A 26,489-nucleotide genomic window follows, 5' to 3' on the forward strand; every position below is an offset into this window, starting at 1 on the left:
AAAAAAAAAAAAAAGTGGATGGGCTAGGGATTTAGCTCAGTGGCACAGTGCCTGCCTGGCAAGTGTGCTGTACTGAGTTTGATTCCTGGTGCCTGGGGGGTGGAGGTGAGGTGGGATGGGGGGCGAAAATAGTGGATGAACTGGCCAGACATGGTGGCAAAAGCCTGTAATCCCAGCACTCAGGAGGCTAAGGCAGGAGAATCACCGTGAGTTTGAGGCCCTCCTTGACTACATAGTGAGTTCAAGGCAGCCTGAGCTACACAGTGAGACCCTGCCTCAGAAAACAAAAACAAAATAGTAGATGGACTACATAAATTAGGGCACATGTGGTAGTAGGGCCCTCAAAAATGTCCCTATCCTAACCTGTGACAAATGAAAGTACAGTTACTTTATATGGCAGTAGAGACACTTTGCAGATATCATTGAATTAAAGATCTTGAAATGGAGATGCTATTCAGATGACCCAATGTAAACAAATGTCTGTACTCTTGAGGCAGGAGATTAGGGTGTGGCACACTGGCTGGGGATGTGGGGATGGCTTTTGAATTGCAAAGCCTCAGGGCACATTCACAGAACAGTTCCAGAAGCCCTGCAGGTGGAACCAATCAGAGCAGTGTTTTAAATTCTTCTTGCAAGAATTTGAACAATTTTTCCAAAGGATGGCCTAGGCCTGAGGTTGGCCTGCAGAATGGGAGATACCTAAGAGAGTCACCATCAACCTCTGGGCTACTCTGTTCTCTTTCATAATAGCTCTCACACTGCAGAGTATTGTTTTTTTTTTTTTTTCCTACTTTGACTTGGCCCAAACTCACTCTGTGGAACATGTTTCTTTTCTTACATTGAATGAATGTAAAACATTGGTGTGGTGACGCATGCCTATAATCTCAGCATGTGGGAGGTTGAGGCAGAAAGTTTGCTGCCAGTTTTAGGCAAGTTTGAGACAAAAAGAGCCTGTCTCAAAAAACCAAAGTACAGGGCCATGCATATAGCTCAGTGGTACAGTGCCAGCCTAGTAAGCATGAAAGCATGAAGTCCTGGTAATATATATTATATATATATATTATATATATATATAGTCCTAGAGCAGTTGATAATGTAGCTGAAAAGATAAAGGATAAGCAAGGGGAAGACAAAAAATGATCACAGGTAAGGAAGTAACAGTAATCTTAGAGATCACATCACTAGTCTCTTAACCAACTATGGACATAACCCAAGGACACTTATCTTTACAAGTTGGCCTATCATTTGGCCGATGAAGTCAATATAGCATTTAATTAGTCATTAATTGTGGTATTAGTGATAGAATTGAGGAATTACTAAGCGGTCAACCCATCTCTCCCTTTTTTGAGACAGGGTCTCACTATCTAGTTCAGGCTGGCCTCAAGCTCCAATCGATCCTCCTGCATCTACTTCCCAAGTTCTGGGATTGTAGGTGTGTGCTACTGTATCTGTCCCCCATTTATTTAATTGTTTATTTACTTTTGTGCTGGGGGTTGAACTTGGGGTCTTTACATTGAGCTACATCCTAAACCCTTTTTATTTTGGGACAGGGTCTTGCTCACTTGCTAAATGATCCAAGTTGGGCTTGAATTTATGATTCTCTTGCCAACTGCCTGCCACAGTTTAGAATCAAATTCATACTTCTTTTTTTTTTTTTTTAAATTCATACTTCTTTCTTTCCCTGCCTTTTTTCATTAGTGGATATTCATTATACAGATTAATGAGTTTCATTTTGGCATATTTTTACTTCCACATAATATATTTATTTATTTATTTATTTTAATTTTTAATTTTTAATTTTTTTTGGCCGGCTCAGCCCACCCTGAGGGCAGGGCTGGTGAGGCATGTGGTGCTAGGGATTGAACTGCAGTCCCCTGCACCTACATAAGCTTGCCTAAGCGGTGCTTTAGACCGCTGAGCTATCTCACCAGCCCAGACTTGAGATTTGAAAGGCCTCCTCTGGGCTGCCTCACCAAGAGGGATATCACAAGGGAGAGGTTCCAGGGTTGAAATGAGGAACCTATTCCACATTTCTAAAATACAACTCCTTGGGCTGGTGAGATGGCTCAGTGGTCTAAAGCACCTACTTAGAACAAGCTAAGCTAAGCAAAGCACGGGGACCGCGGTTCAATCCCCCAGCACCACATGCCAGCCAGCCCCGCCCCCTAGTGGGCTGAGCTGGCCACACACACACACACACACACACACACACAATAAATAAATAATAAAATACAACTCCTGGGCCGGGGAGATGGCTCAGTAGAATAAGCACTTCCCTGGCAAGCACAAGGGCCTGAGTTCAATCCCTGGTTCTGCCAAAAAATAAATAAATAAATAAATAAATAAAATAAAATACAACTCCAAGGGGCTCAGTAAAATAAGTGCTTCACTGGCAAGCTAAAGGGCCTGAATACGATCCCCAGTTCTGAAAAAAAAAAAAAAATCTCCAAACCAGGCATAGTGGTGTACATCTGTAATCCCAGTACTTGGGAGGCTGAGACAGGAGGATCCCTGCAAGCTTGAGGCCAGCCTGAGGTTGTGACCTCAAGGCCAGTCTGAACTACATAGCGAGACACTGTCTTAAAAAACAAAACAAAACAAAAAAACACCTCAAATATAGTGCTGCTCCTCACCTACTGTGACATGGGTAAATTACCTAAATTTTTTAAGGGTGGTTAGCGATTTTTTAATTTCATCTCTATTAAAAACAGGTTGAGGGGCTGGGGAGATGGCTTAGTAGAATTAGCACTTGCCTGGCAAGTGCAAGGGCCTGAGATCAATCCCTGGTTCCACCAAAAAAAAAAAAAAAAAAAAAAAATCATAAAAACAGGTTGATAATAATGGCATCCGTATCACAGTTTTATCGAGACTGGAGGTGTATAAAGCAAAATTGACAATGCCTAGCATATGCTTACAGCCCCATGGATCTCTTAATTTTTGCTGTCAGCAGTGACACAATTCAGAACCAACTATATGCCAAATTCTGTCCCAGGTGCAACCACATGATGATGCCAAGTGATTTCTCCAAATTCACAGAGCTAGGCAATTACACTGACTTTTTTTTTTTTTTTTTTTTTTTTTTTTGGCAGAACCAGGGATTGAACTCAGGCCCTTGTGCTTGCCAGGCAAGTACTTATTCTACTGAGCCATCTCCCTAGTCCCCCAAACTTTTTTTTTTTCTTAATGTGTTTAGTACAGGGTCTCCTGGGTCTCACTACACAGGTCAGACTTGTAGTGATCTTGTTTTCAGCCTCCTAAGCAATGGGATCACAGGAGTGCACCACCACGCCCAGTCTCAGTCAAATCTCAGTGCCCTCTGGGGTGGAGGGTGGGGTGGCGGTGGGGGTGATCAAACCCCAGTCCTTGTGTCTGCCTAAGCCAGCACTATAATCCGCTGAGCTATCTAGCTGACCCTTTTATTATTTTTTGTTTGTTTGTTTTTGTGGCAGCAGGGATTGAACTCAGGACCTTACACCTGCCAAGCAGGTGCTTCTGCTGCTGAACTATACCCCTAGCTATTTTTTTTTATTATATATATATATATATATTTTTAATTTTATTTATTTATTTGAGAGAGAGAGAGAGAGAGAGAGAGAGAGAGAGAGAGAGAGAGAGTGGCCAGCTCAGCCCACCAGGGGGCAGGGCTGGCTGGCATGTGGTGCTGGGGGATTGAACCGTGGTCCCTGATGCTTTTGCTAAGCTTGTTCTAAGTAGGTGCTTTAGACCACTGAGCCATCTCTCCAGCCCCTATATATATTTTTTTTAATACAGGGTCTTGCTACATAGTCCGGATTCATAGTTCAGACACTGTTTGAATCTGATCCCCATTTCAGCCTTCCCAGTGCTGGTATTACAGGCGTGTGCCACCACGCCCAGTTCTGGGCCCCTTATTGCATGCCATACTGAGGATCAAACTAGGGACTTGTGCATGCCAGGCAGGCATTTATGCCCCCAAGTTATTTCCCCAGCCCTGTCTCCCAAATTCTGAGATTTTTTTTTGTTTTTTTTTTTGTAATCTTTTTGAGACAGGGTTTCAGTATGCAGTTCAGGCTATCCTGATTTGCAGCCCAAATCGGCCTTGAACTCTCCGCAATCCTCCTACCTCAGCCTCCTGAGTGCTGGGATTACAGACGTTCGACACTATACCCGGTTAAATCCTGTGATTATAGGCATGCGCCACCTCATTTTTTCCAGCCTCCTAAGGATTCTGTCTTTACCCTCCGCACAAGCTGTTATCCCAGCACTCCAGAGATTCAGGAAGATCGCTGAGGCCAGACTGAGCTATAAAGTGAGTTCAAGGCCAGTGTGAACTACACACACCCTCTCAAGAAAAAATAAGCATCATTAAAATCTTAAAATTTTGCTCTGCCAATGAGATACCCACAGACCCTTCAGAAAACCTTCCTGATATCCCTATGACCGTAAAATGGGGATCTGAGATTCCACTGCACCACCATCTCCCCTGTCGCTGTCGCCTGGCACCGCACTGTCCTTTATTCTGCAGTCACTACCCTGTGAGCTACAAACACCGACTCTGACTTCCTTGCTTTTCAATGTAGTAGGCACATAACCACTAATGAAACATTTAAAAGTGAAACAAGTGGCTGGTGAGATGGCTCAGTGGTCTAAAGCACCTACTTAGAACAAGCTTAGCAAAGCACAGGGACCGCGGTTCAATCCCCCAGCACCACATGCCAGCCAGCCCTGCCCCCTGGTGGGCTGAGCTGGCCACACACACAAATAAATAAAATTAAAAAAAATAATAAAAGTGAAACAATTTAACAAATTGGACGCCACGTCACTTAGCCTTTATCTGTAACCTGCCCTTAATTACTTAGGTAAATTCTTTTTTTCTTCTTTTACAATTCGCGTGCGCCTTAGCGTAGCGAGGCCAGGAACCCTCTAGGAAGGAAAACTTGAGAATTAACAAGTACCACCACACAACACAGAAACTCACAAGATGGTGGCCACAGCCCCTCCCTGGGCGCACATCTCCACCCACTCAGGGGCGGTGATTCGAGCCACGTGACCAAGTCCGCCTAGCCCCGCCTAGCTCCGCCTCCCGCCGCAGTGCCTGACGGGAGGCGAAGCGCAAACGAGGACGTCGGCCATTTTGTGTCGGCTTCCTGTGGGACGCGCTTGTTGGCTCCGAAGAGTGAGCGTGTTTTCGCCTCGTCTTTCCTGTTTCTTTTCGCCTCTTTTTTACTTTGTCGGTAGGACGCAGCGATGGGACGCAAGAAAAAGAAGCAGCTGAAACCGTGGTGCTGATATCCTTTGTCGGTTTGAAGTCAAGGCCGAGCGGCGGGTGTGCCGGTGTTTGAGGACTTGGGACTGGGAGGCCAGGGTTTGGCCTATGGCGGCGAGCTTCTTTGAGCGAGTGTGGGTGACTTGGGGGCTGTAAGAGGATTTGGAGAGGTTTCTAGGAATAAGAGGTCCCTAGGGCGAGCGGCTTTGGATATGGAGCGGTAGGACTCGGGGGTCGTGTGCAGTCGCTGCGAGGGGGCCGGCTGGGAGAGGCCGGAACCCCTTCAGGGGCCGCGACCTCTGGGGCCTTCTCCGTTGTTTTGGTGACGGTTCAACAAAGGGACTTTCTTCTTGGGCAGTATGCTGGTTGGCCCCCAGGAGGATTGCGGAAGCTCTTCCAGGGTCTGTCTACACAGTTCGGTATTTAGTCGAATTGGTGCTCCAGTAAAGGCCCAGGGTAGCTCAGGATTCAAGCCATTTTTCGCCCCCAGGGTTTGGCGGTTAGAGAACTAGCTTCCCGGTCCCACCCAGGGGCGCGTTCGTGTTCGCGATGCTTTCTCTTCAGAGGGTGGAGTTTTTTTGTCTGTTAATTTTGTAGGACGGGAAAAGTACTTATCAGAAAAGAAAACGCTCACTGAAATGTGCACCTTGTGATACTTTTCTGGGAAGTCTCAATATACTCTATTAAACTTGATTTTATTTACAGGCTTATGCTTAAAAACGGTTTGTTGCAGAACCTAATATTTTATTTTATTTATTTATTTTTTTGGGTGGAACTGGGGATTGAACTCAGGCCCTTGCGCTTGCCAGGGAAGCGCTTATTCCACTGAGCCATCTCCCCGGCCCCAAAACCTAATATTTTAAATATAGCTTAAAGTCTCACAGAAATCTGAGTAAGTTGCTTGTAGGACATTCTGACCACGAGGTCAAAATTGTTCGTGGATTCTCCCCGCCCCCCCCGTAGTCTTTTTGAGACAAGATCTCTGCAAGTCAGGCTGGCCGTGAGCTCACTCTGTAGGAAGCCCAGGCTGGTCTCGAACTTGGAACGATCCTCCAGCCTCAGCCTCACGTTGGCTGGGTTTACAGGCATGAGCCACCATGCCCGGCTTATCTGTGGATTTAACTCTGTGGATTTAACTCATGACTTAAGTTCATTCTCCAGCATCCTTAGTACCAGGTTTAAGCAACTTCATTCAAAATGATGTGTCATTAACTTGAAGTTATTTATTATTTTGAGATAGGGTCCCCATGCAGTTTTAGGCTGGCCTGGAACTCAGCAGTCTTCTTACTGTAACTTCCTCCTAGGTGCTGGACTTATAGACTTGCCCTGGGCTGAAGTTAATGTTATAACGTAGAATGCGCAGCTTCTTCACAAACCTTTCTGTGTGCATTTTTTGTATGTGTCAAAATACAGAAAAAAGTTTTATATGTCCCTTGTGTTATAGAATTTTAGAAAAGTTTCTTGCCAGTTACTGGAATGTCTTTTTTGGAAGGTGATGAAGCAAGATTATTGACTTCCGGGAAATTGAAAATGGGAAAATCACATGGCATGTGTAATTAACAGCTAATTGTATGATAAATAGCTGAAGTAGTTTGAGAAATTCATTTTGTTGTTAGCTGTTGTCATTTTAATGTTACTCCTGTCACTTCAACAAGAAAAAAGGTATGTGGGAGAGTCTCTGTTGTCCAGGCTACTTGAAGTAATTCTTTTGTCTCAGCTTCCTGTCTAGGTGTGACTAGAGGTACACACAACTTCCAGGCTGTACACATTGTTTTGTATGGCTTTTGTCACTGTGCTACTTTTGAACCTTAACAGTGTTGATTAGGTATTGTAATAGAGACTTTGATGATGAGAAGATTCTGATACAGCATCAAAAAGCAAAGCATTTTAAATGCCATATATGTCATAAGAAATTGTATACAGGACCTGGTTTAGCTATTCATTGCATGCAGGTAAGAATTTTTTCAGTGATTTTTTTTTTGTGTGTGTGTGTGTGTGTGTGTGCTTTTGTTATTGAAAGTGACAAAGTCTTGAATTTATTTTTTATTTTTTATTTATTTTTTTTTTTTTGTGTAACCGGGGATTGAACTCAGGCCTTTGTGCTTGCCAGGCAGGTGCTTATTCTACTGAGCTATCTCCCCGGCCCCTTGAATTTATTTTTGATAATTGTAGTTAACTTTATTTATTGAAAATTGGTAAGATTACCAACCTACTTTAAAAACATCCAAAGATGTTCTTTGGGTATTTTTTGTGGTGTTGAGGATTGAACCTAGGGCCTCATACAAGACATGAACATTATTTATTACTGAGCTATATATATGTCCCCTCCTCCACTATCCCATTTTGACGAGATCAAGCTCATTCAGGTTGGTATGGTTGTAGACTCACCTTCACTTTTGAGACAGTCTCACTAAATTGACCACCCTGGGGTCTGTCCTCTAGCCTTGCCATTCCAGAGTACTAGGATTATAATAGGCAAGCACAGTTTGGCTTTATGTTTAAAGTTTGTTGTTTATATTTCAATTATTGATAGTATTTTTTATTCTAAATTAGATTGATGACAGGTTCAGATCATACAATATTTCCTCTGAGTAGTTAGAGAGGATCAATGATTTAAATTCCATAGGTAGTCTGGCCAAAAGAATTAATGTGTAATTAGCTGCCATTACTCATTGCCATAGAAGGATTCGTTAAAAAGTTTGTTACTTGGGGCTAGGCTTATTCCAGTCTATTCCTTTTGCTCCTTTGGAATGGCAGCATTGTATTTGATGTCATAATTTAAAATACTTGTTTTTACTACAGCACTGTGATTTTTTTTTTTTTTTTTTTTTGACACAGTATCTCACTATGCAGTTCAGGCTGCCCTTGAGCTCACTTTGTAGCCTAGGCAGGTCTCAAACTCAAAACAATCCTCAAAACCAATGATCCTCCTGCCTCTGCCTCTTAAGGCTGGGATTACAGGTGTCTACCATCTACCACCACACCCAGCCCATAGTGATATCTTTGAAAAAAAAATTAACAATCCAATATCACATTCAAACTTAATTCTGGAGGCCAGGGTGATGGCTCAGTAGAATAAGCGCTTGTGGGCCTGAGTTCAGTCCCTGGTTCCACCAAAAAAACCAAACAAACTTAATTCTGCTTTTGCTAGTTTTAGAGCTTCTTGAATCTGTCCTAAGATCTTAGAGAAATGGTAGATAAGTAAATACATACTAGAAACTACTTTGGTGGGAGGCAGTGGTCCCCATAAATGTATGTAAGAAATATGGAATTCAGTGGTAGAGTTGCCTAGTGCGCACAAGACCCTGAGTTAGATCCTTAGTGCCACAGAAATAAATGAAGTTATATAGCTCTTTTGTTTGGTTGTTCAATTTTTTTTTTTTTTATACCATATATTGGGCTAGTAGCTGTTCACTGCAGCAGCCACAGTTTTATGGGCCTGTTTAATAATTAAAGTTAAAAATGTGGTTTTCCGTAATTTTACCAGTCACATTTCCAGTATTTAGTATCCACATGTGGCTGATAACTGTTGATAAAAGTATAGAGAACATTTCCATCAGTCACAGAAAATGTCTATGGAACTGCACTCTCCTAGATACTAGGTTATGAGTATTCAGTAGTGAATAAAACAAATCTGCTAGTGTGTTTTGTACGTGTATATTATGGAGGGGAATAACCTGTGAACAAGGTGTGTCTTAAGGTGATAGATGGTGGAGAAAACTAAAACAGGTGTTGTAAAGGTCACTCATTAGGAAATCCCTAAATGAAAAGCTGATCCACAATTTACCTGAAAGAGAAGAACTATTTCTGGGGTGCAGTAAATTAAAGGCTCTCATGAGGATTCTCCTGTATTGAAGGGGCAGTACTGTGCTATTTTACTTTTATTTAATTTTGAGTAAAATCATTTGAGGAGAGATGTCACATTCTCTTGATACAGGTGTTTTGTAAAGGAGCATTCTGGCTGGATGGTTGGATTTATGCTGCAGATTATAGGAAGACTAGTTGGGGAATGTAGAGTATTCCAGGCAAGAGTTACTAGTGACAGACCAAACTGGTAATGAGTTTTGTCTTTTTGAGACAGGGTCTCACTGTGCAGTTCAGGCTGGCCTTGAGCTCATTTTATAGCCCAGGCTGGTCTCAATGATCCTTCTGCCTCATCCTCCTCAGTGCTGGGATTACAGGCGCGTGCCACCATAACCTGATACTAGTAGTTTAGATGATTGTAGGGGATTAGGAACTGTGTTCTGAAGCATATGAAAAATGATTTCCCATGTATGCAGTGAAAAGTTTCAGGAATGATAGGACTAGTATGAAGACTACAGGGTAGTTGTTTGTTTTTGCAAGGGGAATTGAATTTAGGACCTTGTGCTTGGATTTTGCCTCTTGAGTTACATCCCCAGCTCTGTTCAGTCTGACAAAGTGTTAAACTTAGGGCTGTTTTCTTTTTCTCTTTTTTTTATATTTTAGGGAAGGGTCTACAGGGTGTTCAGGGTCTCACTGCTAGATTGGATTTGTAGTGATCCGCCTATTTACAACCTCCCAAGAGCTGGGATTACAGTCACATGCCACCATGCCCAGTCTCAATTGATATCTCAGCGTGCCCCGGATACGGGGCTGACAGGCCCAGTGATCAAGCCCCTGCGCTTGCACTTTTATCTGCTCAGCTATTTGGCCAGCCCAAGGGCTGGTTTCCTGACATAGATGTTATGTAAACGGTCGGATGCAGTTTGGAATTTGGAGTAGGTGGAACTAGACATACAAATTTGGGGTGAATAAGGAAAGCTAAAGCCCTAATAATAGATACATCCTTAAGAGAGCATAGTAAATACAGACTGGAAAGAGGTGTAAGGGCATTCTGTACTGGGCCACTCCCAACTGTTAAATACCAGAAAATTGATTAAAGGGAACCATCTAAGGAGACTGAAAAGGTGTTAGAAACCAAGAGAGTCATACCCTGAAAGGTGGCTGTTTGTGAGAAGAGATGGCTGTGAGTGATGGAGCAGAGTCTCCAAACTGAGCTACATTTCCTAGGCCTTTTACTGTTTATTTTTGGGATGAAGCCTTGCTAAATTGCATAGACTGGGCTTAAATTTGGGTTTCTCCTGCCGCAGCTTCCCAGAGTGCTAAAGTTACAGGTGTTTGGGACAGCCAGATGGTTCAGCAGACTAAAGCCCAGAAAGCTCACAGACTAAAGCACCTGCCTAGGCAGAGGGCATTGACCAGGTTGGATCGCTGAAGTGACCTGCTGGCAACGGCCCTTCCCACTGAGATGGCAATTGAGACTGGGCGTGTTGGTGTGTGCTTGTAATCCCAGCGCTTGGGAGGCTGAAAACAGGAGAATCACTGAGCCTGATCTGTGTAGTAAGACCCTGTAGAATCTGTACTAAGTACAATAAATAAAGTTACAGGTGTTCACCACTACACTTAGTTTAACAGTGAGGGTATCTTTTTGAGACCAGGTCTAGCTGTGTAATTTAGGCTGGCCTTGAACACTTAGCCCAAGTAGTTCATGCTGGGTAAGAACTTACGGTGATCCTCCTGTCTCCGCTATCTTGTGTCCTATCACATTAGGCTAAGAATGAGTTACTTGAGTCCAGTTCTTGGGGGTTGTATTGTGTATATGTGTGCATGTGTATGTGCTGGTAATTGATTGAACTCAGGGCCTTGTGTAAGCTAGGCGATTTTTCTTTTCTTTTCTTTCTTTCTTTCTTTCTTTTTTTTTTTTTTTTTTGGAACCAAGGATTGAACTCAGGCCCTTGCGCTTGCCAGGCAAATACTTATTCTACTGAGCCATCTCCCCGGCCCCCACTAGGCAATTTTTCTTCTACCAAGCTACACTCCCAGCCCTCTCATTACATTACATTCTCAATGAATTACTCAAAGTGGAGGTCATTGAGAATGAAAGTTGGTTACACTGCTATAAAAAGAGAAAAAAGAGGAAGTGGCCTCGTACCTGCTAGACAAGTGCTGATGTTATCGAGTTACTTCTCAGGCCCATTAGTAATGTTTTTAATTGACCTGTGCTTTTATTTTACAGCAACTTGTGAGATAGGCTTGGCATATAAGTTGTAAAAGTACTCCAATTTCATAGATGATAAATCCTAAAGGTATTAGGTGGTTGGCAGCACATTCCTTTCCATGCCTGCTTCTGTCTTTTTAGTAAAGATCAGATAACTTCCTTTCTGAGAAAGCTCTTCTAACTGCTGGGATGGTGGATTTTAAGTAGATCTGTTAGTTTTCTTCCGCAGAACTAATCATACCATTCTCCTTTCCCTTCTCCATCCCTCTGTCTCTTTTTCAGACAGGCTTTCACTGTGCAGTTCAGGCTCACCTTGAACGCACTATGTAACCCAGGTTGGTCTCAGACTTGCAGTGATCCTCTTGCCTCAGCCTCCAAAGTGCTGGGATTATAGGCATTCATTACCATTCCTAGCCCCAGAAACTTTATGTATTTATTACGAATTTAGGACAAGGTCTACAGGGTGTATAGGGTCTCACTGTGTAGATCAGACTCATAGTGATTCTCCTGTTTTCAGCCTCCCAAGTGCTAGGATTACAGGTGTGTGCCACCATGCCCAGTCTCAATTGCTGTCAGCGTGCCCTGGGGGCGGGGCTGGCATGGTATGCCAAGGATCGAACCCTGGCCACTGTGCTCTGCTGAAGCAGGAGCTTCAGTCTGCTTAGTTTCTGGCCAGCCCGAGAACCATACATTTGTCATTGACCAACTTTGGAGACAGAGTCAAGAGTCTTGTTCTGTAATTTAAACTGGTTTTGATTTCACTTGTGTAACCCAGGCTGGCTTCAGAACATACAGCAATCCTTGTCCCTCACCTTTGTTGCTTCATTACATTTATCAAGAATAGCAAGAGAAACTAGATGTATGGTGGCTTTTACTTAAGATCTAGCTGGTGCAGAGGCTGGGGTAGCAGAATGGCAGGTTCAAGCCCAGCCAACTTAGTCAGATCTTTTCTTAAGATGGGAGTTGTAGGGGTGGTAATATAGCTTGGTGCTCCCCCAGAAAACATAAAAATGTCTTGAAGAGAAAGTTAAATATTGCTTAAGCAAATAACAGCCAAGTCTAAACAAGTTCTCATGATTGAATTTGTATCAGAATCAGTAAAGCGTGTTAAAAATATAATACTTAGCTGAATGCGGTGGTGCATGCCTATAATCAAAGCTCTTTTTTTTTTTTTTAAATATTTATTTATTTTGTGTGTGTGTGTGGCCCGCTCAGCCCACCAGGGGGCGGGGCTGGCTGGCATGTGGTGCTGGGGGATTGAACTGTGATCCCGTGCTTTGTTTAGCTTAGCTTGTTCTAAGTAGGTGCTTTAGACCACTGAGCCATCTCACCAGCCCTAATCAAAGCTCTTGATGAGGCAAGTTTTTACACCTATCCTGGACAGTTCGGTGTTTAGATTATGTCTGAAAGTAAAGAATGGGGTGGGAAGGTAGCTTGGTGCAAAGGCCTTGGATTTAATTTTTGGTGCTGCAACACAATACTGGATTTTTATTTTTATTTTTTTTAATTTTGTTTTATTTTTTGTGGAAGTGGGGATTGAACTGAGGCCCTTGAGCTTGCCAGGTGAGCGTTTATTCTACTGAGCTATCTCAGCTATCCCACCAGCCCCCCTGGATGCTATTTGTAAGGCCTGAGTTTTTGCATCTTTAGAATAAGTTTCCAGGTGACCGATTGTCTAGGCTAAGTATTTTGACATCTGCAAATCTAAGTAGATTTACTGAAGAAACCAGGACTGACAGATACTGTCATGTAACTACTCTGTCACTGAACTGCATCCCTTTCTGAAAACATAGACTTACATTAAGGTGAGGTGACTGGTAACTCAGTGGCAGAGCTTAGCACATGTTAAGCCTTGGGTTCCGTCTCTACCAACATCTTCCAAAGTAGAGTGTTCTATAAACTTTATTCAGATGTGAAATATGCCTGATTTGGGTAGGACCTCTTCTTTAATGCAGTTAATTACAGATAAGTGTTTAAAGACTTTTGAGTTCATACTCTGTTAGACATTTTGCTAGGTGTTTTTTCTTTTTTTAATTTTTTTTTAATTTGTGTGTGTGTGTGTGTGTGTGTGTGTGTGTGTGTGTGTGTTTGGCCAGCTCAGCCCACCAGGGGTCGGGGCTGGCTGGCATGTGGTGCTGGGGGATTGAACCGCGGTCCCTGTGCTTTGCTAAGGCTTGTTCCAAGTAGGTGCTCTAGACCACTGAGCCATCTCACCAGCCCTAGGTATTTTTTCTAGATACTACTTAATCCTAAAAATAACCATAGAAATTAAATTAGTTCCTGTGAAGGTAGAGTACACTCCTGATTTGGAGGTCAAGTAACTTTCCCATTATCATAATGCCATTAAGTGGCAAAACAAGGGATTGACTTTAAACAGTAGTCTCACTATAGATACATTTATTAACCATTTTAGTATTTGAATAATTTTAAATTCCTTATAAATAAGTTTGAGACACTCATCTAGTGGAAATTTTGTTCTTTAATGTTAGGTACATAAAGAGACAATAGATGCTGTACCAAATGCAATACCTGGGAGAACAGACATAGAATTGGAAATCTATGGTATGGAAGGCATTCCAGAAAAAGACATGGATGAAAGACGACGACTTCTTGAACAGAAAACACAAGGTAAACTCTTAAGGTGTATTTTGTAAAAATACAACTTACCTTTGTTTAAGAGTGTTACTATTACCAGCTATAAATTTGATAGTAGGTAATAATTTCAGAATTCTGATTTTTAGTTTTTTTTTTTTTGAGACACAGAATGTCCCCATCTAGTTCTGTTTGGCCTGGAACTCACTATAGTTCCAAGTTAATCTTGAACTTGTGATGAACTTCCTACCTCAGCTTCCTGAGTGCTGAGATCTTCTGTGTTTTATGCTAAGCATCAGTGGTTTAGTTGGCATATGAAACCACGTACTGTCTAAATTGTAGAAGCTATACTCCCATACAGGTATTTTATTTTGAAAAGCTTTGCAGAGAGCTCAGAGCTTGTTGTATTACCTTTTGTGGTAGAGCAGAAGGCTGTTTAAAACTGACTTAGGGGCAGGCATGGTGGCACATGCTTGTAATCCCAGCACTTGGGAGGCTGAGGCAGGAGGATCTTTGTGAGTTCAAGACAAGCCTGAGCTACAAAGTAAGCTCAAGGCTAGCTTAAGCAGCATAGCGAGACCTTGTCTCAAAAAGACAATAAATAAACTGACTTAGGATCATTTTTATCTTTATAAGGAATAATTGACCTTGCTTAATACAGAGAAAGGCATATCTATAGTATAGAAAATAGATTTTTCCCTCCCAGTACTAAGAATTGAATCCAGGGCACTGAAGTATATGCTCAGACTTTTACTTACAATTTTGAGACAGGGTTATTAAGTTGACTGAGCTCAACTTGAATTTGGAAGTCCTCCTCCCTTGTCTTTTTAGGATATTGGGATTATAGGTATGTTCCACCGTGCTTGGCTAGAAAATAGTATTAAGAGGATTTTTTTAAGTATTGAATGTCCTAAGCAAGCTTGGTTTTTGATTTCTTTCATCTATGGAAATACTACTTTCTTTTCCAGAAAGTCAAAAAAAGAAGCAACAAGATGATTCTGATGAATATGATGATGATGACTCTGCAGCCTCAACTTCATTTCAGCCACAGCCTGTTCAACCTCAGCAAGGTTATATCCCCCCAATAGCACAGCCAGGACTTCCACCTGTACCTGGAGCACCAGGAATGCCTCCAGGTAGTATGTTTCTTACAATTGAACATTCTTAGGATTCTGTGGATAAGGAATAGAAGTATTCCTTTCTCCAAATCTTTTTTTTCCCCCAGTGAAAACTTTCATTTATTATTTTCTTTGAGGATTATGCACTTGTTAGACAGGTGCTTGTACCACTGAGGTCCCTTTTATTTTTTTAATAGATCAACAATTTCTCCCTTTCTACAACTGGAGTTTCATTTTTGTTTCCATGCTGAGTAATGAATATTTATGAAGCCAGTTAGAATAAACTACTTAAAAAAACAGTATACTTTCTTTTAACAGGCAAGTGTATATGCATTCTAGCATGCGTAGTGATTTAGTCACTCACTAAGAAACTTAAATGGCAACTTGAAGAATGTAGTGAAGTCCAGGCTGCCCTAAACATGAGCTGAGATGTAGTATAACTCTTTGAGGGTTATTGATGCTACATCCTTTGCTGAATCTTGGTGTGGAGGAAATTTTTAGCTAATGCCAAGTGGGGATGCAGAAAAGACTATTGTCTTAGGGGCTGTATTCAGGAACCAAAAGCAGGAAAGCACTAAACACTGCTGAGAGCATCCACCCCAAGAAGCACTTTACCTACTAGGATTTCTAAGCTGGCAACACCTTCAGTGCTCACATGGCTGACTTTATCTTCTGTGTTCCATTTAGCACAGCAAGTAGCAGTATCTCCACCCCTATACAAGTGATGCAGCCGCTAGAAGTTACTTTATTACCTTATCCATGAGGGCTTTGGTTCCCTGGGCAGATGCTTCCCATTCAAATACCACAAGAGACCCGTTCCATACAACTTGCTTAGCATGATCAACAGCCTTAGCATAGTTCTTGTTGCTCTCAGTACTGCAGTCCAAGCCCATTCATCCAGCAGATATGCCAGAGGCCACAGTGGCTTGGCCAGTCTTGGCATTCTTTTTTTTGCAGTACCGGTGATTTAACTCAGGACCTTGCACTTGCCAGGCAAGTGCTTATTCTACTGAGCTATCTTCCCGGCCCCAGACTTGGCATTCTTATCAACTTATCAGCAGTGATAGTCAACAGGCAAAGTAATTTTCACGCCATTTTTAGTTTTGGACCTCAAGTCTAAAGTCCTGTTCTCTCTTCATCAAACAGAGAAGTGCCACTCTCCATGTTGAGTACCTTAAGGAAGGTAAAAAAGCCATTCCATGGCCAATAATCATCTCATTGATTTTGTCCAGCGTATTATTGATCAGCTGGATCTTATCTGCAGCTTTGGCTCTGCCCAAGATGGCCAGGAGAGGAGGGTCACTGGGTTCTCTGGGGCCTTAGCAAAATAGTTCAGCTCCTTCCACAACAATCCACTGGCCTCCGTGGCAGATTGGCTCCCACCACAGAGCTGTGGGCCTTGCGTGTAGTGCTGGAAGTATCATGGACATAGACATCCCTAAGCTTGGTAAGTGAAGCTTGGAAAGCTATTTTGGCTGGTTCAGCTTTGAGTTTGTTCTCAGAAGCATTTCTTTTCTTTCCCTTCTCCACATGAAAACAGGTTCACCAGAAAGATACCAAATCCAGCTGATGGGTTGATACAGGATTTCTCTATTTCTGGGCCCACACAGTCCTAAAATAGAATATCCTTGCCCAGCAGAGATTTGGGTTCTACAGCAGCTGTCTGTAAGGAGTACTTGCCATGCATTGGGATGCCATCAGACCGGTGCAGGTGGCTCATAAGGACAACTGATTTGGCTTCATTGTCCAAGCAGAATTTGATGCTTGGGACAGCAGTCTTGATTCTTTGGTTGTTGGTTATCTGGTGGTTCTTTATAGGAATATTGAAATCCATTCTTACAACACCTTGCTTCTACTTCACTTCCAGCTTGGCCAGAGTCAGTTAGAAATTGACATTTTGGGGAGCTGGGGAGATAGCTCAGTGGAATAAATGGTTGCCTGGCAAGGGGCAAGGTCCTGAGTTCAATCCCCGGTACCACCAAAAAAAAAAAAAAAAAACCCACCAAAGAAATTGACATTTTGATAATAAGAAGGGAGAAGCCAGGGACTCAGGCTGATAGTGCATCAGTAGAGCATGGAAATGTGTGCAGAATCCCAAATTCTTAAAATTAATGTTTTTGTTGTTGAAATTCTTTTTCATAGGCATACCTCCCTTAATGCCAGGTGTTCCTCCTCTCATGCCAGGAATGCCACCGGTGATGCCAGGCATGCCACCTGGGTAAGAAAGCTTTCAATTGGTTTGTGCTTAGTAATTTTAACTTGGGTGTTATATGAATTAAATGCAATTGCCAATTTTTTTGTTTCTAGAAGATAAGGGTTCTGTAAGTCTTAGACTTGTCTAGTAAGGGGTCAGTCGATACATTCAAGGTATAAATTTGCCACTGAAGAACAGTTTGGGTTTTAGTGTGTACATAGGCAGCCATCTGGTTCAATTGCGTTTACTATAAGTAGGTGCTTGTAGGTTAGAGTTTCTAAAGATACAGACTATCCGTGACACTTTGTAGTTACAGAAGGAAACTCTAATTGTCAAAGCATCAAAAACTAAAGTGAGTCCAAGGTGCTCGCGGCCGTCACTTTTACTTAGATATTGTTGGATATGAGAGGTAAACAATACACTTTCCCACTGTATTTTGAAAATCACAGTTAGATTTTGATTTTGTCATACATTTTCACAGATTGCATCATCAGAGAAAATACACCCAGTCATTTTGCGGTGAAAACATGTAAGCATCTCATTCATAATGTAATTCAGGAAGTATAATCATAATGTCATTTTTTTGTGTGTGTTAAATGATATCTATTCAGTTGACCCTTGATCTTTCTAAAACTTTTAAAATTTTCAAGCTGACATAGGTTTCTTAAAGGATGAAATTAAAACACAAAGAAATAGATCATGAAATATTTTTGAAATGTGCAGCTATTTTCTCCACAATACTAAAAGTAATGGGATTTGATAAAGAGTACAAATTCTTCTGTGAGAGTGCATGTTTTGTTATGGAATGTAAATTATTTTTTTCTTATTAGAACCTTGAGGTTAAACTTTTGGTTGAAAGTCTTAAATGGAGTTGACAGTTGAGGGACCAGTATTTAATTCTTGGCACCAAGCACAAGAAGTCCTACATTGAGTTGACAGAGTTGGTTTTACGGTAGTTTTTCTTCTTCTTGATTTTTTGTTTTGGTTTTTAGAGACAAGGTCTCCCTGTGCAACCCAGGCTGGCCTATGTTGGTGTGCTACTCCTGTCTCAGGTTCCTGAATGATGGGAATGTAGGCTTGTGCCCACCAAGCCTGTGCCTACCAAGCCTGCGCCCACCAAGCCTGCAAACTATATTTTAATCTTTTTAAGTTAATTGAGCACTGGTAGTTGAAGTTGTGCTATTTTTAGGGGAGGGAAAGGCAAATAAAGGTTTTAAAAAGTCATGTAGCTTTAGGTGGCTGTACAAAATAAAAAAGGCGATCTGAATTTACTTTTTTTTTTTTTAAATGTACTTTTGATCATTAGTTTTGGTGGTAGTGTTTACTTGCTCCTCCAAAACAAGTTTTTCGTAATGTACAGCATAATTCAGTATTTCCTTTTGAAAAACCCTTGACAACTCTAAAGTAGAAGTTTCTTCTGTTTAACTTTTACTGTGTGTGAATATTTTCCACGTGGGACAAAGGGTGATTTTTCTCCTCAGCTACACATACCTTAGATAAAGCCTTCTGTACCTTTGCATAGAGCAATAATTCTATAATATTTTCTCTTTTGTAAACAGACTTATTTTCCTCCCCTCTTACTGGTAAACCAGAGAGTTTCCTGGGTTTTTTAGAGGATAGATTTTGATAGGATTATTGTAGTATATGGTGGGTTACTTTATTGATTTCACTGTTAATGGTCAAGTCCTTTGTTTAGTATTGTCTCAGGCTTTAGCCAGAATATTTTCATATGGTTTATACTGCCAATCAACTTGTGTTTCTTGAAATTTGCTTTCTAATAGAATGATGCCAATGGGTGGAATGATGCCACCTGGACCAGGAATACCACCTCTCATGCCTGGTATGCCACCAGGTATGATATATTAAATAATTTTCTTCTCATGACTACAACAGGCTTTATTCATAAATTTCTTAAGATAGTAAATTTAGCTGGGTGGAATGGAACATGCCTATAATTCCAGCTACTCTTAAGGCAGGAGGATCTTCAGTCTGAGGCTATCAGGGCAATTTAGCAACTTAGAATCTCTATCAATGTGAAGACCCTAGGTTTAATTTCCAGTACCAAGAAAATAGTAACATTGATATGAAAAGTGTTAAGGTAAGACTCCTTCTACCCTCTGCTTTTGACATACTGAAGAAAAAAAAAAGAGGCTAGTGTGGTGATGCCCACCTTTAGTCCTGGCAGGAGGTTGAGGCAGGAGTTAAGGCTAGCCTGAACTGCATAGTGAAACCTTGTCTTAAAGTGACCCCTCCCCCCAAAAAAAATCACAAAGGGGTGTGTTTGTTAGGAATTAAAAAAATTTTTTAGTGTTTGTTATAGGGTCTTGCTATGCAGTTCAGAGTTGTAGTGATCTTCCTATCTCAGCCTCTCCAGTGCTGGGATTTTAACAGATGTGTATTACCATGACCACTTTTGTGGCTGGCACAGCATGCCTGGGGTTTTGGGGCCCTTATAACATGTGATCCCGGGGATTGAATCCAGTCCTGCTCTTGCCATACAGGTGCTTAGATAACTGAGCTGCCTCCCTAGCCCTCTCAGATTTTTTAGACAAGTCATAGTGAGATTCAATAAATTATAGAATAGTATAGGGTTAGACTACTGCTTAAAGAAGAAAAGCAGTTGATTTGAATGACTTGGTGAAATCAAGAACCCAAGCCTTCTTTTCCTTTTCCCTTTCAAACCTTAGTTTTTCCCTTAGAAATGTCAATTAATGATACTGACTCTTGCCATGAAGGGAGGTATCACTAGCAATTTTAAAAATTTAGTAAGTCGTGGGGCCGGGGAGATGGCTCAGTAGAATAAGTGCTTCCCTTCAAGCACAAGGGTCTGAGTTCAATCCCCAGTTCTGCCCCCCCAAAAAAGAAAAATTAGTAAGTCTCAAAAATAATTTTTCTTTTAAATTCAGACCATATAGCTGTGATGAACCTAGGAAAAGTTGTTTTTTTTGTTTTTTTTGGTTTTTTTTCCTTTTTTTGAGACAAGGGTCTCAAGAAGTTTCAAGGCTGGCTTCAAACGTCTTCAGCCTCCTGAGTGGTGAGATTATAAGTGTGTGCCATCACTGTGGATTTTATAGCCTAATAAAGTAGGAGGCACAGTGTGGAGAAAAGGATTTCTTTAACTAAGTGGTACATGAGATGCACAGATTAATTGCTTTGTCTTCTATGTTGGTACACGTTCAGTTTGCGACCCGTTCCATTTTTTTTTTTTTTTTTGGTGGAACCGGGGATTGAACTCAGGCCCTTGCACTTGCCAGGGAAGTGCTTATTCCACTGAGCCATCTCCCTGGCCCCTCCATATTTAAAAGTACTGCTGGGCTGGCAAGATAGCTCAGTGGTCTGAAGCACCTGCTTAGTCAAGTACAGTGACCATAGGATTCAGTATCATCCCCACCCTCAGGGCAGACTGAGATGGCCACAGAAAGATAGGCCACAGAAAAATAAAAGTACTCATGATAGTTGATGTGAAAGGATATAGGAAAAAGCAATAGCAAACTGAATTACTGCTATGGAGCCATTATTTTATAGTGTAAATCGGGATATTACGTTGTAAGGTACAGGCATTTAAAGAGTAAAGGATGTGTGATGTGTTCACTTGATAAAGTCACTGAGAAATTTTGAAGAATCAAAGTGGGTTTTAGGCTAATTTGTTTAAAAGTGGTCAGGAATAACTGAAAAATTCTTATGTGTAATATATGATAATTTTCACTTGGGAAATACTCAGAATATTTGGGTGGTTCCGAATATTGTCATTTTAAGAAATTGATTAAAATAATTGTCATTTTAAGAAGTTGGTCAGATGAATGGTATCAGTAAGCATAATTGCTGTGTTAACCATATGCAAGCAAATCCTGAAGTACTAACAAAGGAAAAGTTTGAGGCAAAATTGTAAGAGACAAGTGCCCAAGTTCTTCCATAGTTATTCAGCGGTCAGCATAGAAACTTTTTTTCCAGCAGTACTGGGGATTGAACTCAGGACCTTGTGCTTGCCAGGCAGGCGCTTATGGAATCACTCTCGTCTGAATTAAATGTTGCATTAAATCCTTCTTGCTGGTTGCTTTAACAAAGCAGTCAGGCTCAGGTTGCTGTGGTTCAATACCCACAATTGAAGCAGGCCAAACCTGCCTTGAGGATATTTGGAGCCAAAAAATAAAAAATAAATAAATCCTTCTTGCTGACATTTGTGCAGGCATGCCCCCCCCTGTTCCACGTCCTGGAATTCCTCCAATGACTCAAGCACAGGCTGTTTCAGCACCAGGTATTCTTAATAGACCACCTGCACCAACTGCAACAGTACCTACTCCGCAGCCTCCAGTTACTAAGCCTCTTTTCCCCAGTGCCGGACAGGTAAGGTGAAATGGCTGGAAAGAAGTGCACTGAAATTTAAAATTTGAGTGTAGTTGTTTTATAGAAATATTGAAATTTATCTCAAGTCAGTTCCTTTAAATAGAAAATCAATTTGGACAAACAGTAAAATGTGGCCTATCCTTTTCTGGGTTTACACGTCTAGATTTCCTCTACTCATGAAAGATTGAATGGAGTCAAAGCTAGTATGTTATGTTTTTCATAGCTTTGAATTATTTGTCCTTCTCTGTAGTTAGAAATGAAAATTGACTACGTGGGGAATTTACATGGTGATGCTTAGGCATACTCCTTTCCCTGTTGAAACATGGATAGTATAAGGTTACAGGCCAAGTTGAAAGTTTGTAAGACCTTAGCACAACATCTATTGGGCTCTAGTATAGAAATGATTATTTACAATGCTGTATTCTTGGAGTGGGATCTTTTAATGGCTTTCAATGTAGTCACATTTTTTCCTAGTGGTCTTTAAAGCTTTCAAAGTTTTTCTGAAACATAAGTGGAAGATGCTTCTGTTACGTATAGCATGCACTTTTAAAAATTTCATTCAGAATTATGTAGTTTTTTATTCCTTTGATGTTTGTTTTGTTCTCCTTGAAGGTGATAAGTTTAAAAACATTACCCTTAATTGCCTTTTAAGCACGTTAAGCCTTTGTGGTAGGTAAAGATTTTTTTTTTTTTTTTTTGTTCTTGTACTGAGGATTAAACTCAGCCTTGTGCATGCGAGACAAATGTTAAGTTTTAGTTAAAATTTTTTGTAGTCATTGAAGTAGAGTTGAAATGTCAGTATTAAAGCATCCTTAGTTTAAGGTATTCTTAAAAGTATCACAGTGCCAAAACACATTACATTTTAGGAAAGAAACTATGGTTAACTAGGTTTATTGATACAGAATTTAAATTTTTTTTGAGGCTCATACTTGTTTATTGTAAATGCACTAACTGCCTGCTTCTTAAAATGACATTTGACTTCATTAAATTTGCATTTACAAAGATCCAATCTATACTAAATCTGCCTCATGGCTTATTTTCACCCATTTGTTTGGAGACTTTTCATTGTTTCCTTTCTTTTATGCTACAGATGGGGACACCTGTAACAAGCTCAAGTACAGCTTCATCCAATTCAGAAAGTCTGTCTGCATCTTCTAAAGCTCTGTTTCCTAGCACAGCACAAGTACGCAGGAAGTTGCAGTTTAAAATTGTTAAAATGGCTTTACAAATTAACCCTTTGGACCCTACATAAAAACTAAATCTTTTCTTAAAAATATATAATTTTCTTAAGTAAAATCAATGTTACTAATTAATAATCAGTTGAATATGAAATTTGAATTCAAATTAAAACAAGTAAAAGTACCCCAAACTCCATTGGTTCTAAAGGGTTAAAAGCATGTCAGCAGTAAATGCTTTATAGTATCCAATGGTTAGCCTGATGCATGGTTAAGCTTATTTTATAGTGTTAAATGCATCGTATTCAGTATAAGGAAATTAGTTCTGTGCATTTGGTTCTCTAGTGACCTAATTAATATTTTAGTTGTTTATAGTATTATGAAAAGTAACACAATTGTAATGGTAATTTTTTACTTGAAAGAGTCTGCTAAGTTAATTCTTGTTCATGATCTAGCCATTGCTAAAATGTGTTTTAAGGCCTATCTTAATGTACCATTGGTCCTAATTTTTTATAAGTAAATGGAGTTTGTCCAAATCCTCATGTTTTGTAGTTTGTAACTTTTTAAAGTTGCTTTTTAGATTAATTACTTTTTAAGCAACTGTATATAAAAGTAGAAGTATATCACATTAGATTCCAGTATACTATATTTTAGGAATCTGGAATAGTTAAGTACAAAGCATGACAGATTAAGTTTTGGCTAAGGGGATAAAAGACATCTCAAAAGTTACATAAGTTTTGTTTCCTCTGATGTAGCTTTAATGCAGCACTTTTTGATATTCCTATGACTTACTTTGAATTTTGTGGAGCATTTTTCATATATTAACTATTTAAAATTTGGTCCTTTAATATATTGGTGTCTTTTTAAAAAAATTTAATTTGCTCATAGATTAAGTCCTTTGGGTTTTGAGGTTTCATTGATGAAAGGTGTATTTTACAGGCTCAGGCAGCTGTTCAAGGACCCGTTGGTACAGATTTCAAGCCCTTAAATAGTACTCCTGCCACAACTACAGAACCCCCTAAACCTACATTCCCTGCTTACACGCAGTCTACAGCTTCAACCACTAGTACTACAAATAGTACTGCAGCAAAACCAGCAGCGTCGATAACAAGTAAGCCTGCTACACTTACAACCACCAGTGCAACCAGTAAGTTGATCCATCCAGATGAGGATATATCACTGGTAAGTTGTTTTCAGTTTTTTACTAGCAGCCTTTGCTTGAAAACTGTTGTAGTACCTTGTTTATTTGAAACCTGTTCATTCGTACTGAGATGGTTTTAGGATAATTTAATACTTCCAAAAGGTTTCGATCATTCCCATTTTTAATAAACCATAATAAAGTAATTGTGAATAAAAATAGTAAAGCGAATGGTTATATTTTTGTCTTATATGCTTTTCTCATTTCTTATAGAAGATAGTAAGTTGGGTTCTCTTAAAAATCATTTTTAGGGGCCAGCCAAATAACTCAGCAGATTAAAGCACCTGCAAGCAGGGCAGTTGAGACTGGGCATGGTGGCACGCGCCTGTAATCCCAGCACTTGGGAGGCTGTAAACAGGCAGATCACTATGAGTCTGATCTAGTGGTGAGACCTTGAACACCCTGTAGCCCTTTCCCTAAAAATACAGGGAAAAAAAATTATTATTATTTTTTTGGGGGGAGGAACCAGGGATTGAACTCAGGCCCTTGCACTTGCCAGGGAAGCGCTTATTCCAGTGAGCCATTCTCCCCAGCACCCCCAAAATTATTTTTAGATGGGCATGGTGGCACATGCCTGAAATTTCAGCACTGGGTGAGGAAATAAAGGTGGGGGCTGAGGCAGGAGTTTGATGAAACATCTTGGAAAACTACAAAACTTTAGTATTTGCAGTAAATATGCATATAGCAATTAAAGAAATCTGTAGGCTCTTGAAGCCCCTGTGAAGGAATTTCTTTTGATGAAATTAATACTTAATTTATAATATTTATACAATTTGTTAAGTAATTCCTGTAGTTTTTAGCCTTAGAGTATTATCATAAGTGGTACTATACCTTTAGTGTAGGTTGCACTGATAGGATCATACACCTATATCCTGCTAGCACTTAGGAGGATGAGGCAGGAGGATCTCTATAAGGTTGAGTTGAAAAAAAATTTTTAAAGGTACTCTATAAATGAGATTTCAGATTCTTTTGTTTAATTAACCTGCTTGCATTTGTGTGCTTATCATTTTGTGTTTATTTTTATTCCTAGGAAGAGAGAAGGGCACAGTTACCTAAATACCAACGTAATCTTCCTCGACCAGGACAGGCCCCAATTGGTAACCCACCAGTTGGACCCATTGGAGGTATGATGCCACCACAGCCAGGCATCCCACAGCAGCAAGGAATGAGACCTCCAATGCCACCTCACGGTACTCCTTTTTTTTAAATAGTGGTTTTCTGAGATCACATGTAAAATGTTAGATTTACCTGAAAAATACATTGCAATTATGGTGCAATTTATTCTATTTTTTTGTGTTTGAAATATTTTCTTTAGGTCAGTATGGTGGTCATCATCAAGGCATGCCTGGTTATCTTCCTAATGCTATGCCACCATATGGGCAGGGACCGCCGATGGTGCCCCCATACCAAGGTGGGCCTCCTCGACCTCCAATGGGAATGAGACCTCCTGTAATGTCGCAAGGTGGCCGTTACTGATCTTGCTTCATCCAGTCTAATAGGTTTGGAGATTAAACCTTTTCTCAACTTGTGCTGTTTATATAGCCAAGCTTCCGTCAATAAGGCTTCATTGTGACTTTAACAAACATTATCTTCCCACATACCAGGAACTATTGGACATTTATTTTACATGGGAAAATTTATTTGGAATAATAAAGCAGGAATTTTTCCTGAAGTTGCAATTTATACTGTATGGCTTCTTTTTCATGTTTCATCTAGGTTTTTAGAAGTGAAGTATAGTAAATTTGATTCGTTAAATTGTGAAGGCGCTGGAATTACATGAACATACCACCTTAATAAAGGCAAGTTCTGTAAGCTTACATTGCTATTTGTAAAGTTATGCCTTCACAGCATTTCAGATGCTGTTGGACTTCATGTCCCCAACGTAGCTTGGTGAGGGCTGTAACTATTTCCAAGTAACCTGTACATTGGAAGTCTGAATGTGTAACAATATTTAATGTATTTAGAGTTCCTCATGTTGCAGGGTTTAAGAAATCTGGCCCAACCAGGTCATGTGACTTTTCTGTACTGTTAAGCTTCATTGTAATAAAATGAGAGAAAAATTTATGCCTTTTTATTCATAACCCAGCTGTGGACCACTGCCTGAAAGGTTTGTACACATGCATGCCACAGTAGATGTCCACAAAATAAAAAATCATAGTTAACAATGCAGTTTTGAAAGATTATTGGATTCTGTCTTTGGTAGATTGTTTTTTAGCTGCATGTTTTAAACAACTATGTGTGTATATATATGTATATATATAGAATTGTGTGTTAATACTTCAGTTAAGAAAAGCACTTAGAGACATGTGCATCATTAATTGCATATACACATCCTTTGGTGTCTTCAAATGACATAGAATTTAAAGTGTAGACCTTAATATTCTTTCTGATTTGTTTAGAACCTAGTGCCAGACCCATTCATTTCTAATTATTTTTGAAACTTACATACTGCATGGACCTCAGAAGCTTTTTGGGTACAAAATTCTAGAAGCTTAGGTGCATGCAGTAATAGTTTCTTTTGTTGGTAGTAGTTGATATATGTTCTGTGTATGCTGAGAATGTGAAAGTGACTGTTAGGATGGTTTGGCAACTTGTTACATTCCT

General features: G+C 40.3%; 1 protein-coding gene and 1 pseudogene across 3 annotated transcripts; one reads left to right on the forward strand and one right to left on the reverse strand.

The window, feature by feature from the left end:
• Positions 1-5,062: 5,062 nt before the first annotated feature.
• Positions 5,063-26,052, forward strand: Znf207 (zinc finger protein 207). Of its 3 annotated transcripts, XM_023719830.1 has the most exons (12): positions 5,063-5,267; positions 7,071-7,197; positions 13,754-13,892; positions 14,825-14,992; positions 17,117-17,192; positions 17,650-17,697; positions 18,950-19,020; positions 21,355-21,512; positions 22,603-22,695; positions 23,627-23,869; positions 24,916-25,075; positions 25,201-26,052. In XM_023719830.1, the coding sequence occupies exons 1-12, from the start codon at positions 5,227-5,229 to the stop codon at positions 25,359-25,361; spliced, it is 1,485 nt and encodes a 494-aa protein (XP_023575598.1). In that variant the 5' UTR covers positions 5,063-5,226; the 3' UTR covers positions 25,362-26,052. The 3 variants fall into 3 exon arrangements, with proteins under 3 accessions (XP_023575598.1, XP_023575600.1, XP_023575599.1); XM_023719832.1 differs by lacking the exon at positions 22,603-22,695; XM_023719831.1 differs by lacking the exon at positions 17,650-17,697.
• On the reverse strand, positions 15,981-16,992 carry LOC105742766 (annotated as a pseudogene).
• Positions 26,053-26,489: the final 437 nt, after the last annotated feature.

This window comes from Octodon degus, unplaced genomic scaffold (genome assembly GCF_000260255.1).
Source record: "Octodon degus isolate 3935 unplaced genomic scaffold, OctDeg1.0 scaffold00072, whole genome shotgun sequence".
Classification (NCBI taxonomy): domain Eukaryota; kingdom Metazoa; phylum Chordata; class Mammalia; order Rodentia; family Octodontidae; genus Octodon; species Octodon degus.